This window comes from Diadema antillarum, unplaced genomic scaffold (assembly GCF_040938485.1).
Source record: "Diadema antillarum isolate AM-2024a unplaced genomic scaffold, OU_Dant_1.0 scf00000014, whole genome shotgun sequence".
Taxonomy (NCBI): Eukaryota; Metazoa; Echinodermata; class Echinoidea; order Diadematoida; family Diadematidae; genus Diadema; species Diadema antillarum.
Window position 1 is genome coordinate 1,248,195 of NW_027270903.1, and position 14,909 is coordinate 1,263,103.

The 14,909-nt window shown below is 37.7% G+C and overlaps 1 protein-coding gene across 1 annotated transcript; it reads left to right on the forward strand.

Moving 5' to 3' along the window:
- The first annotated feature begins 6,108 nt into the window (after positions 1 to 6,108).
- Positions 6,109 to 13,854, forward strand: LOC139721680 (uncharacterized). The gene is made up of 7 exons (XM_071633013.1): positions 6,109 to 6,147; positions 10,280 to 10,340; positions 11,300 to 11,353; positions 11,689 to 11,810; positions 12,608 to 12,700; positions 13,150 to 13,221; positions 13,765 to 13,854. The coding sequence occupies exons 1-7, from the start codon at positions 6,109 to 6,111 to the stop codon at positions 13,852 to 13,854; spliced, it is 531 nt and encodes a 176-aa protein (XP_071489114.1).
- Positions 13,855 to 14,909: the final 1,055 nt, after the last annotated feature.

A 14,909-nucleotide genomic window follows, 5' to 3' on the forward strand; every position in this document is an offset into this window, starting at 1 on the left:
CTCACAATCTATGACGTAAAGGCGTTGATGATTATTTGATTGTTTGTTGTTTTGTCGTTGCTTTTTTCTTCTTTTTTTGCCAGAAAACAATTGGAGATGGGAAGGAATTTAAATAGTTTCGAGTCTTTGTTTGTCTTTCATCATCAAAATGTTGTTATCATACGTCCTTTGTCATTTTAGGGTAATGTCGAAATAAAGATTAATGTTGGAAATAACGCGCTTCGTGTGTGAGTGCCCCAGGGAATACTGAGACGAATGATCTTCGTTATTCCGAAAGTTCGTTAATCTCAAAATAGAAATAATGTACGTACTAACGAACCTTAGGATTAGCGCGCCTTATTTCATTTTTCGGATTAACACAACCTTCGGAATAACTAACTCTCATTTAATTTTTAGGAATATTACGAACCTTCGAGAAATTGCACACTTTATTGCACTATCGGATTAACGAACGCCCTCAGAAAGTTGAAAGTTGAAAGTTGAAAGTTTATTTACTCACAACCCAAACTCTGGGTATCGGAGTCCAATGAAAAACATATAGCACATTGTAATATCAATAAATAATAATTGCAAATAACTCTGAAAAGTGTACAAAACAACTATAACAAACAAAATAAGAATGAAATGCGATTGATGAAAAGAAAAAAAATGTACAGAAATATACAATATATACACTATATATAGTGAAAAAAAAAGCAAAGAAAGGGAAATATGACGAGAGAGAGAGAGAGAGAGGAGAGAGAAAGAAGGGATATATGGAGGTGAAGAGGGAGAGTGAGAAGGACACAAGACTGGTGAATTAACAAAGGATATACGAGTGACTTTTGGTTCAGGAAAAAAAGAAAAAAAAGAAACAGAAAAAAAAAGAAAACACACAAAGACATATGGAAATGAATTCATACGCTAAGTGAACAAGAAGGAAGGAAATATGGACGAGAAGAAGAAGAAGTAGAGAGGGGAAGAAAAAAGGAGGAGAGAATGAAAAGACAAATAAGTTACAAATCAATTGTAAAGAAGGCACAGCCTGTAAAAAAGGCATGTAGTATTTGCAAAAAGGATAAAAAATACTAATAATCTAAACATGTGTCATTATATAATTACAAAACTTGGATAAATTGGAAAGGACTGTTTTCTTTTGACAATTAAATAATTGATCCATCTTCATAGTGTTGGGGTATTTCCAGTAATATTTTTTTAAGTATTTCTTTCGTTGTTCATTAAAGAGTCTACACTGAAAAAGGTAGTGAAATTCATCACCAATTTTCTCTTCATTACAATGGGTACAAAATCTTTCGTTTCTTGGAATCTGATTGTATCTTCCAGAAACAATTGGCAGTTTATGATTAGCGCAACGGAATTTACATAAAATTTTTGCCTGTGAATCATTAAGGTGTCGAAAATACTTCTCAAAATGAAAATCCTGCTTAAAAATTCGATAATTTAAACATTGAGAATTTTTGTCTACATTACTATGCCACTCTTGTTTATAAATATCATTTAATCTGGTACTAACTAAACTTTTGAAGCCAGCTAAAGTGAGATGTGCTGCTTGGCTGTTCCAAATTGCAGTTAGACCTAAGTTGTTAAATATTTCTTTTATCCTAATTACCCATGTCATCGAATTTTCTTGCCTCGCCGATAAAACGTATTGAAAATTATACAAAATATGCGCTATCTTTGACATATTACTGTTAACAAGTTTAAACCAAAACATTAACATCCGAAGGGTCACTGTTTTTTGTAATCTATCTTTACCTATTTCTCCGTAAACCATACAATTCGGAGTTCGCTTATGTAATCCAAGAAGTTCCTTACAATATCTACAAAAGAAAGTTTCAATTTGGGCGAGGTCTTCAAAACCCCAAATTTCACTGCCGTAAAGCAAAATAGGCATGATCAAACGTTCAAATAGCTCTAGTTTTACGTCGATTGGAAGGAGGAGAGGTAAAATTTTACTTTTCATAGAATACAACGCTCTTTTGGCTTGGGTTACTTGTTTGTTTATAGCTTTCTTAAAATTATTATTATAATTGAACGTCGTTCCTAAGTAAACATAATCATCGCAGACACAAATTTTGTCATCTCCGAAAAGAAAGGTAGGAGCTGTTCTAACTTTTCCACGGGAAAAAATAACTATCTTAGTCTTAGCAGTATTAACGGTCAGATGCCACAATTGGCAATAATCAAATAAAGCATCAAGAGCTAACTGGAGTTCCTCAGCATTTTCAGCCAACACAATCGTATCATCTGCATATAGTAATGTGAATAAATCAACAAACATATTCACTTCTTCGGTAGAACACGTTTCATTGATACCTGACGAAAGAAAATCCAGGCCAGGGTATCTCTGAGACAGAAATGACGAAAAATCGTTTAAATACAACGAAAATAATATTGGTGATAAATTCTCACCTTGTTTTACACCTATGTTACTCTTAAAAAAATCTGATTTAGAATTGTTATAAAAAACGCAGGATTTTGACTTTCTATAGATATCCTTAACGACCCGGAGTAATTTACCATTAATTCCATGGTCAAACAATTTCAACCACAGTGAAGATCTATCAACCAAATCGAATGCTTTTTTGTAATCAACAAAAGCTGTATACACCCTTTTCCTTCTCTGTAAATAAAAATCAAGAATAGCATGTAATGAAAATACATGGTCCATAGTTGAATATCCGCATCTAAAACCAGCTTGTTCCTCTCCTAACAGGCATTGTGATTCTACAAACAAAGTTACTCTATCATTTAATACTGCCGTGAATAGCTTCCCAACACAGCTCAATAATGTAATACCTCTGTAGTTGTCAACACAATCTCGTGAGCCCTTCCCTTTATACAATGGTTTTATCAAACCGTTTACCCAATCTGTTGGGACAATGCCACTGTCAAATATAAGATTAAACAATTTGGTTATCAACTTGACCAGATTTTTTGAACTATTCTTCAGAAGTTCATTCAAAATCAAATCAAGGCCTGGTGCCTTGTTATTCTTAAGTCGTTTCATTTGATTGACAACTTCCGATATTTCAATCTCTCTGTCTAATTCTTCATTTGACATATCATGAAGCAGTGCTTCAATACCAGCATCATAAGATCGTACGTTACCACTACCCAAACTTTTAAAATGATCATAAAAATCATGCGATGATAATTCTTGAGATGTTTCACAGTATCTATTCTTCCTATTAATCAGTTTCCAATAATCTTTCGGATTTGAACTTTTTAAATTCCTTAACGCTGAATTTAATTGCCAGGTATGATTTTGCTTCTTTAAACGGATAACATTTTTGTACAGCTTACTTTTACGTTTCATTTCACTCTCACTGTGATCAGTTTTAGTTCGACGGAAGACATTTCTTGCTCGTATAAAATCTTTTCTTGCATCAGAACATTCCTTATCAAACCAAGAATTTGCGTGAAATTTGTTTCGGCGTGCCTTGAAATTCTTTGTTTTAGACTCAATAACCATATTACACGCATCTGCAGCATCTAAATAGATATTACGTAGATTACCAGTGATCTTATCAATTTCTATTTGAGAGATGTTTCCTTTAGCAAGTGTCTCTATGTAATCTATTGATGCAAGTATTTCTGCATCATCAAAATTTTGAACGAATATATTTCTTTTCTTATCCTCCCATTTGATCTTGATTGATTTTTCATCATTACAATTACCTACGTCTGTTCTAAAAACATTATAATTTTCAGTAGATCTTTCTACAGCATGAGCAAATTTATTGACAATTTCGAGTGAAATCGGACAGTGTTTGTCTGATAGAAATTTATCAAAAGTACCGATGGAGAAATTTTCAATTTTTGTGAACACTTCGGGAGATGCCAAAGCATAATCAACAGTACTGGCACTGCCACATGTTAAACGACCAATACCGAAATCATCACCGAATCTGCCATTCACTATATGTATATCCATACTTTTGCAAAGATCTAATAATCTATGACCGTTATTATTAACATGATGATCATTGTTGAACCTTTTAGTACAAATACCAAGCAATTCAAGTTCAGATTGAGAATCAGTTATATTCTCGGATATGAATGACAAACCAATTTCATTTTGAATATCATCTTCCACTGTAAGAAAATCACCAAGTATCCCTGTTCTGGCATTGAAGTCTCCTACCAACAAAAACGGGAGATCGTATTTAGCCCGCAGAGTCGTACAATCATTTAAGATTATGTCAAAAATATCGTCAGTATAGTACTTTGACCCTTCATGCGGAATATACACTGAGCCAATCAAAATAGAGAATCCAGAAAAGTCGAGTTTAATCCACAAAATAGAATCAGACTGAGTCTGATTCAAAATTTCATAACAGCCCTTGAATCTCTCAGAAACAATTATTGCTAACCCATGAGTCCCACTGAGGGGGATAGAGACGTTTCTTTTCTGGGCCGTCACATATTGATACCCAGGAAAATACTCAGAATAATTCAAATCGGTTTTAGTTTCACTGAGACAAATGATATCATGCTTTTTGACAAAATCTTGTAGGAAGCCATAATCACATTTCTTAGAAATACCGCAAACATTTAGCCCTGCAATCTTCAGCCTTGAAATCGATGAGCAATGATATTTATGGTCATCGGAGCAGGCATGTGCCGCGAGTTCCTAGATGTCAAGGTAAACCCCCAACTTCTTGATGCGGTCCTCGTCCCATCCGATGTCATGGAGGTTGTCCAGCGAATCTAGAACTCTGATGCTCTGCCTCCCATCAGACTTACTAATGTAATGGATCTTTCCATCTATTGTCCAGACGCGTAGTATGCCTGTGTCCTTCCTCATCTCTTGGACGACTTTGCTCCTGAGACGGGTGAGGTCGTCGTTGATGTAAACATGTTTCAGATCCTCTCTCTTTCTTAGGCCTTTCTTGGCTCGCATGAAGGTTGCCTTTGCCTCACGCCTGGTGAAACGAGCAATGACGGTGCGCGCTTTCTTCCTTTGATGGTCATCCGCCGATGTTGAGCCCAATCGATGGCAGATGCTCAAATCCGTGGCCTTGATGTCTACTCCCATTTGCTTCGCTAGGTCTAGCACCACTCCTGTCGTATTTTCACCCTGCTCCTCCTTCAGACCGTAGATTTTCACGTTCTCCTTCCTTGTGTATTGTTCGAGTCGTTCTACTTCGAAATGACCAATTTGAACAGACCTTTTCATTCTCCCACTAGCCCTTCCTTCATCATTCTGTTCCTTCCAAGTCTTCTGTTCCTCAAGCAAGGTCTTCATTGCAGCGGTAACAGCGGAAGATACGGCTTGGACAATGATAGGCTGGATAGCAACTATAACCTTGGCGACTATGTTGGCTATCAGCGCATCATCAATTCCAGCCACTGTAGGGCTAGTGGTGTCTCCTCCCTTGGTGTTGGTAGACCTAGATCCTCCACCTGCTGCACCACGTCCTTGACTTCCGGAGCCCTTGCCCACACCTTTCATGGACGCCGCATCTACACCCATGGAAGCTACCACTGCATAGGACACAGCATCATTAATAGCTCGGCTGGGATCCTCCTCCTTGATAGACACCTCATCATCTAGAACGTTGAAGTTGGCCATGACGTCACAAAGGAGTAACAATAGAGCGCGTGAGATGCGTTGCTCGGTGTTGCTATGTGGAGCGCTCCTTCTGGAGATGTGTGATATACGCACTTGTAAGGGGTGCGCAGAGTCTTGTCCAGTCTCCTGTCGCTAAGGAGACGGCGTAGTTGCCAAGGTCGAGTCAATGCGCTGTGAGCGCCAATGATGCAGAGTTGCGCAAATAGGCAATCAAAATCAAAATGTTAAGGTACGTAGAATCGCTAAAAAATTGACCAAATCCGCTGTAAACGTTCCCAAAGAATAAGGCAATCTACAAAATTATGAACTGATCGAATTTACCTCGCTGAGCTTTTCAAAATGAAGTACAAATAGCCGTGACCAGACACCAATAGTGAAAATAAAGTCCAATCTGCCGGAGCTCAGCAAATACACGTCCAACCGTCTCAAGTCTCAAGTCTTTTCATCAATATCGTATACCAAAAGCTTCTATTGTACTATACCGTACAATATACCATCAAGTCTCAAGTCAAGTCAGGAGCTAGCCATAAATGCCGGCCAGCAGCGCGATCCGAGAGCGCGAGCGCAGAGCGAGGTCACATGACAACTTTCGTCCAATGATTTTGCTCGAATTCTCTGACTTATGCGCATGTGCAATTTCAACACCAATTAATGACACCAAATAGTCCAGGCTAGAAGGCACCCAACCTTGCTTTTTGATATATACAATGTTTTTTGATGGTTTCTTGTCAATTCGAGGGTGCTGATTCCAAATCCGATTGATGCCACTCGCGTAACCTTGAGCATTTTCGGCAAAATGCAAAAATCCAAAATGGCCGCCAGATATGCTAATTCGGCCGTGCTAAACATAATAGTGTGCATTATATGACAAATTATTCCACCAAACTTTGTACATTTCTGTTCCTAGAGTTACTCCATCTGCATTTGCGAGAGAATTTTCCTTTCATACAGGTTCATTTAGTATTTAAAGCTCATTTTTTATTCAAAATGGCCGCCATTCCTATGCTTATGTACTATATGAATGGCAAAACACAATGCATAGAATATAGAACGAATTTACTGTATTTCCAGTCCCGTACCTACGCTGTCATAAAGTGTTGCATGTGTAATACAAATATGTTGGGTGTCACTTACAATATAGAGGGCCTACATGTATATTTGAGCATTTAATATTCATAAACCTTACTATGTTTAACACAATTTCTTGTCTATTTAATTTTGTCTCAACAACGAATATAAGTTCACCAAACGTCTCGCAAGAAATCAATATACCATCATTATTTTACACGCATGTTGAATATGAAAATGTAATACTAACACAATATATTAAGAAGCCTAGATGCATGGTATTTATCAAATAATGTTGAAAATGGAGGGGAAGCTAGAAAGCAAAGCTTCTAATATACATTCCCCTAAAACCATGTTAACAAAGTACAGAAAAAATCCTATACAGGAAGTGCAGAGATACATAGTTGCAGCCAAAAAATACCGGACATTAATGACACAACTAAAAACCCTTTACATTGTAGATTTTTTTCCAGCAAGGAGTTGGGGGGCGAGTTTGAAATGGATCATAACCTCCATCACTTTGGTATGATATAATTTAGAAGTACCGCCTTGATATTATAGAGCAAACTTGATTTTCTACTTGAATTAAAACAACGACAAAAACTGGTGAAGGCATAAACGAAACTGTCTAAACGCAATACCGTACAAACTATTCATTAAACATCAACCAAGTAGCAATGTGAGATACCTCTTTCAGTTCTCTCACAGTTCCCAGGTGTTGATAATATACACTTTGACATCATGATCTCATTCAGTCTTGTCTTGAAACTAAAACTGTCATTTTTATTGTCTTTAAAGAACCCTTTAATTGGACGTTTGGCAGCAGGTGACATCAGCCCCAAATTTGCAGAATTCTTAGGTTAAAGAGGCATATTAGTCCTGCAATTCCTTTAATTGCAACCACATCTGGTGATGTTCAGCACTTCCTCAGGGGTCAGAGGGCGATTATTTGCCATTGAAGACATGAAGACTTGCTTGATCACCACCAGTTGAAGCCCTATGGCTTTGTTGCCAGGCCAGAGACAGTGTTGTAGGTAACTTAGGTGGTGTCAGAGATGACATTAGACCAGCATCTTCACCAACCGGTTTTGGGGTCAAAGCTTTCTAGTTACGGGAGGGAAATCTATAGGCTTGTGGGATTTCAGACGCATTGATGGCAGATTGTTCAAGGGGGCATTTCATGAAGCGTTTTGTCAGATCTCTTCTTTTTGACTAACTGTTATAAGCTACTAAAATCCTTGCATCTGATTGGCTGAGAGCAAATTTGTCAGACAAATTTGTCAGACAAAACGCTTCATGAAATGCCCCCATTCTATCGCGTTTGGAAGGTCAGGGTATGCGTTGACCGCACTGGTGACACTTGCCATCCTTTCCTTCCAGCGTGATGGAGAGTGATCGAGTGCCAGTGAAGGAGGATAGACTTCCTTAGCCTATGCTTGGAAGGCTTGCCATAGAGGACTACCTTGAACATAGCATTGGCAAGGTGGTTACTAAGATGGAGGGCATGGGTCGGATTATAATCTTATAAAGGTTGGGGCAAAGTCTCAAGAACGTGAAGAACTCCTCTATTGTCTTGAGATGGGTCAGTACTCGGCTCATGCCATCCAAGGACTTTCTATGAGACGCAAAGGCAAGATCATCTGGAAACTTCCTAAGTGAAGGGAATGTTATGTCACCATGTATGGTAAAAAGAGCTCTAGTGGAGTTAGTTTACAGCCACCATTAAGGAGGCCATCATTCAGAGTCCTAACACTGCTGGTCTGGTTACCTAGAGCAATCCTGAATGTGCAAGTGCTCAGAGACTCCAATCCCAAGTACCTTCTGATCTGGAGATTCTCCCGCCTGAAACCCCTAGCAAACGGAAGACTCCAACTTGATGTGCGCGAAGCGCATATTACGAGCGCGAAGTTTCCTGCGGCCGGGGTCCAGGGCCCGCTTGAGCTCTGGAAGCTCTAATAGGGTTCTTAATGTTCTCTTGTGCTATCTCAGGCTTATTTTTCAACATACGAACACACAAAGTAAGATATCATTCCAAGTGGGAGATACAGAGCTAGGGCAGGAGAAATTAAATCTCAAGCGGGAGAACGGGAGATTTTGCAAAACGGGGGCGGGAGATCTCCCGTTGAAAGCTGGAGAGTTGGAGTCTCTGAGTGCTGAAGATTAAAGACAAGCAGTGTGAAGTTGTTATAACACTACTTTCAGAATGAGGCAGCACTTTACAGATCTCAGAGTCTCCCTTGACATCATATACGCAAACACATTCACTCAGAAAAAAAAATGGAGGTAGAATTCATCTACCATATATCTGGGTTAACATGAAAAACTTTTGGGCATTGTTTTCATTTCAGAGATTTGACAACAGGAAGTGAGGTGGTCCCTTTTTTCCACTTTCCCCTGCCTCATGTTCTTTCTCGGGTGAGGGGACTGAAAAGTTTGTGTAATATCGCTTTTAGATAATGTAGAACAGGGCAGGTAATTGGAAATTTCATTGTGTCATCATCTAGGATTCAGCCTTTTAATTCAGCGTGAATATTATGATGTTGAACATATCAAGGCAAGTAAGTATCAAATTGTTCATGTCTAATAATTCCTGATAAACGATCTTGATCTTGGCGTCAATTGAAGCTTTGGTGGGTTTTTCCAAATTTCTTGGGAAGAATTCAGATTGAGGTAGTAAATCTGGATGTTTGCATCAAAGAATAAAACAGCTTTTGTTAGGAACAATCCTCTGATTTATAATCAGCACACAAATAGATAAACAGTGTACCCGGGTGACAGAAAAAAAAAGAAATTTTGGGTTTTTTTCCATGTACACTTTGCCGTTCATATTGTGCAGGGGTATATGAGTGGCATCCATTTTGAGGTTTTGTATTAAGAAGAATATAATAAGCCTAAAAACAATACATTTTCTGTTTGTTTGTTTGCTTGTTTTGCTAGTGGCACTCATCAGATTTGCATGGCATATGCAAAATTTGATAAAGGCGTAGGTATGTGACTGAAAATTCGCCTTCTATTTCTATGCATATTTTTTGCCATTCATATAGTACATGAGTATAGGAGTGGCGGCCATTTTGGATTGAAAATAAGCTTAAAATACTAAATGAACCTCTTCAAATGAAAAATTTCTTGCAAGTGCAAGTAGAATTACTCAAGGAACAACAATTTAAAAAACTTTGAGGGAATAATTGGTCATAAAATTGACATAACTGGGATTATCATGGCCAAATTAGCATATCTGGTGGCCATTTTGGATTTTTGCATTTTGCCGAAAATGCTCAAGGTTACGCGAGTGGCATCAATCGGATTTGGAATCAGCACCCTCGAATTGACAAGAAACCATCAAAAAACATTGTATATATCAAAAAACAAGGTTAGGTGCACTTTCTATGGAGCCTAGCCTGGACTAAAAACTCTAACATCAACCTGTAATTGAATATTTCGACACCAGTTGGTGTGATTCTTTCTGAACGGGACCTAAAATCAACACCAAGAGTGTTAATATTTTTCGATTCTGTGCTGGTGTTAGATATTTAACACCCTAGTTTTTGCAGTGTAGGATTCTAAAAGTCATCTGCCATATGCTTCATCCCTATATTCCATATATCCCTCGTCTGTATTTTCTTTCCATTCTAGTTGTATTCAGTCATCATCATCGCCCATACATCACTCATGTTCAAGGCCGACTCCATCTGGGGTGAGTTTTACCAGCCCGTCAATGATAGTGGTCTCTCAGTGATGGAAAATTCACTCACAGCAAAAAAGCTCGAATAAATACAAATCGCTGAAATTGTTACCGTATCTGCACGTGCTTTTGTAGCAGTATAATAAGTATACATCACATTTTCGGGGCGCCACGCTGAAAAATAAAATAATTAAAACATCAGTTTATTTCAAAATTGTTCATTTCGAATCTACAACATTCTCCCAACAAAGATACATTAAAAATTTGATGAACTCCGCTCATGTAAAGCGTATTAATAACTTCTTACAAAAATCGACGTGCTTTTGCAAAATGCATAGTCATGTGATATGAAGGTATTTTTCTTCTTGTTTCAGACATAAGCAAACTGTGACCTTGAAAGAAAGAAAAAAATAATGGGGAGATCTCCCTAAAAAATCAACCTCGTGACCAATGGCAATAAGGAGTGTGAGATAATTCAGAACTACATACCCTTCCATGTAATGGTAGACTGATCCTATATGATTTGGTACACCAAATGATAAAAATTATGATTTCACAAGATGACAATCTACTTACAATATAATGACGACCGACTCAAAAGCGAGTCAAATCAAAATTACAACTTGTATCCCTTCAGTGTGACAGTAGACCGACTTCTTTATCATATAATGGCACATTAGAAACTAAATTAAAGTTATTCAGAGTGGTACATACTAAATAAAACTTATTCGGGTATAAGTTATTCATGGTTTTGACGATGATTATGCATGCAGTACGCACCTATACCAAATGCATACATTAGCGAGTAATCATAATCATGGTAATGATTTATTTCGTAGTGTCTTTAAAATCTAGTCAAGAATAACAACGAATAAATTCATTAACTTGTTAAAAACAACAAACTGTTTTCATATTTTGTGACGAATGTAACATTTGCTTATTGTCATGTATTTTGTCTCTTCATCTTCAAGATCTACGAGGAAAGATCCAGCCGCATTTCGCCGTGAAGCAGTTTTACAAGTTAGGTGTGTATCATAAATATTCTTGTTTATATATGGTCATATTTAAATTCCCTCAGTGCCGTTTTTTTAACGTCCTCCATCACACTGACAATATTTAAACACCACTAATATTTTGCCAACCGCTAAAGCATCTCCCGTCATTAAAGTAGGAGTATATACAGTATAGTCGGTTCGTTTCTTGTCTCAAAGGAACTGCAATCACTGGCAATGGTGACACAGGTGTACAGATCACTGCATCAGCACAATGGACAAAAGGACAAGGAAAATATTCTACGAGAAAGATGTGATATTTAAATATATCACATTGGCCAATATTGACTTATTTTTTTATCTTGCAGGAGATATCATCAGCGAGATTGAGGACACCCAGCGGACCGAGTATTACGGCAGAATCTTCGCCCTGGTCTTCTTTGGTCTCTTCCTTCTTTCCTCCATCCTTCTGGTTTTCGCATCGTGCAAGGTGAACCATCTCCTCGTGTCCTATAAAAGTCCTTGTCTTTTACCTATTCTTACCAAGGTGTGAATACGCCTCGGTTCCTTTTGTTCTTTATTTTGTAACCCCTAAAAGGACACTTATAGCCATCAGTTTTGTAAACTGTATTGTAAAGGATAAACTAAAGCGTATATTGTGATGGAAATCTCAATTTCCAAGCCTCAGGCTTTTGCGTGATTTCCTCCTTTGATTCACACATCTCTGTAAATATTTTAAATGTGATTTTATGATATGAATAAATTGAATTGAATTGAAAAAAAAAAACTGTAGAAAAGAATCATGCAACATTTACTTCCCTTCCGCGAAAGAGTGGTCGTGCAATAAAGAGATGAGAACTGCGTAACTTCGGAAGAGTTAAGAAGCCTCAATAATAAAGGAGGCCCAAGTGCGAATATATCTCAAGTATACATGTTGAGTCAGTGAATGCAGAAGAATTTCAAGTTGTAGTGCATAATAATCAAATTGATCTTCATTGAAATATCTATTTGGGGTAAATTCCCCATTTATCTCCAAAATAAGACCACCTCAGGTGCAAATACACTTCCCACACACACTATAAAAAAAACAACAACCAACAAACACACAAAACAAAACAAATTGGATACGTCTCTGCAATATCCATCTTAAATATTACCCCAAATTTCACGGAATCAGGATTTATCTATTATTGCTGACGAGATGTTGTGATTGTGATCATGCTGGGGACGTAATTGTAGTAGTTTGGATACAACGTTCTTTCAACAATCTCTTTCTTCCGACTGCAGAGATACCGCTTCCTACTTTTACCGTTCCTCATCGTCCTATGCAGTCTTATCGTTCTCCACTTCATCACCGTCGTCGAACTCTTCGGTGCAATGGTAAGGAAAATCGTCGTCGTTGGTCGTGTTTATATTGATGACGAAAGACACCAATTTTATACAAGTTTGACATGTTCTTGTTAGGCAGCATCGAGTGGTTCAGTAAAATACACACACACACATACACACAAGAACGTACAAAAGAAATATGTTTGAATATTATAGCAATATATTTAGTACATGTATTGATTCGAAAGAGATCAGTTCACATGTATGTTTACAATAATGTATGAGGAAGAAATGATGTGTTTGTTCCATGGGTATGACATATCTTGATTTTACTGGATGTTTCAGGGAAGGAAAGCAATACATTTCATCTATATACAGTATTTGATCATATAGGAATAAATATCTTATACCGTATTTCTTATTTTTGCGCAAAATAATCTTCTTCACCTTACCTATTCTTCTTTTTGGCTTTTGTTTTGTTTTGTGTGGTTTTTTTTCAGCTGCAGATGTCTATCATGGGCATATCGCTGGTCTTGCCTCTGGCCTTTCACATCACTTCAACACTCATTGATGTAAGTTCAACTACATGTATACTTGTTTGTAGCTGACGTTCTTGCCAACACGAATTGATTCATTAAACAATTGGGTTTTTTTTTTTTTTTTTTTTGCGCTCTATACTCTGTTTGTGTAGCCAAACACTTGTATAGCATTTGAATTGTACTACATCCATATTCGCCAAACAATTGATGCAGGCATGAAAGTACGTGGGATCCATGCAGATAGCAATTTGGTACAAATCAGATTCAAAGAGTTTGACGAAGTGATTTCGACATTAAAAAAAGGGAAATCGTGTGGAGTGCTCTCGATTGTGTCTTTACATTAGTTTCTTCAAGATCACATGGTGAAAATTACGCCCTCGGAGTGAATACATGTAGGCCTACCGAGTTTAGCTTTGGCATCAATCACATTTCAGGATCATATAAAAAAAAGTATGAGGAATCTCGGATTTGGTGCGAATACTGGAAAGTGTAATATGGCCAGCGATCGTATTAGATTGTACTTTCACTATCTACAAAAGTGTTACATTATGCTTGTTTGTTTGTTTGTTTTCCCAGCTGTCGTGCGTGCTGTGCGTGGTTTCTCTCTTCCAGCAAATCCAACAGAGACAGCGGCAACGAGAGCAAGGATCACGGAGACTCACGTGACCCACGCCAGTACATCCCCTCTTTCTTTCACTAGGCTATATTGTCATAGATATGATGTACAGTGTGTTTGTAACTTTTAAGGAGACCACTTGTCAGCACCATACTGTTGTTTTAGCTGTACAAGTGACTAAATTCTTCTGAATAAGCTAAGAACAAGTTTGGCAAATGAGAGCTTCCAACCAGTAGGGCCTACAATATCAGTTAGAACTGACGAGAACACGGAGACAGTTTTAAAAAGAAACAAACTTTTTAATATAAAGTAGAGGAATCCGATGTGTAATGGAAATAGAGAATGAGAAAGAGGAAAATACATGTGAAAGGAAACGATATAAGCGATAGTAAAAACACCATCAATATTCGAATCATACAGATATGAACTTTTTTTTTGCTTCTTATCCTCAAGTTTTTTCCCACACTAAAAAACCCCCCAAAGAAACCGATGATCTAATCCCCATTTAGTCGATATTCTTTTTGTTTGTGTATGTAGCTCAAGAAGAAATAAAGTTGGCATCAGTTTCATACGGTTTTGTGTGAGTGTGTTTTGTCTTCCATCACATGGTTCTTCACGTTAAACACCTACTTCTTTTTGTTAACACGATTCAATGATCTTACGTATGTATAATAATGATCATAGATAATAATAATAATGATATGTATGACTTATTTTGCGCCAAATCCACTCTGTAGAGTGCTTAAGGCCACTGGATACTGGTCACTGGATAGGCCTAGATTATTTCCAACCACTCTCCACTCCCTGGGAACATTCCAGCTAGTCGCCATCCTGTGGACACGCACATCCTATTGGCTACCCATTTATACTCCTGGGTGGAGAGCAGCAATTATGTGGAGAAAGTGTCTTGCTGAAGGGCAAACGTGTAGGGCTTCACAGGGCTTGAACCCATGAACCCAAACCACGCTCATGTCATTCATATCAAATCTACCTGATACTGCAGGAGTCTTCCTGAAAATGTCAAAATCTGTTCATATCTGAATAAGAGAATATTAAAATCTCCCCGATTTGGGGATTATTTTCGCCCATTGAAATGCATCTAACA

Coding starts and splice junctions, on each gene's coding strand:
- LOC139721680 (XM_071633013.1), top strand. CDS start 6,109: ATGCCGGCCAGCAGCGCGATCCGAGAGCGCGAGCGCAGA. Junction 6,148..10,279: donor TCCGAGAGCGCGAGCGCAGA/GCGAGGTCACAT, acceptor TTTCCATTCTAG/TTGTATTCAGTCATCATCAT. Junction 10,341..11,299: donor CAAGGCCGACTCCATCTGGG/GTGAGTTTTACC, acceptor TTCATCTTCAAG/ATCTACGAGGAAAGATCCAG.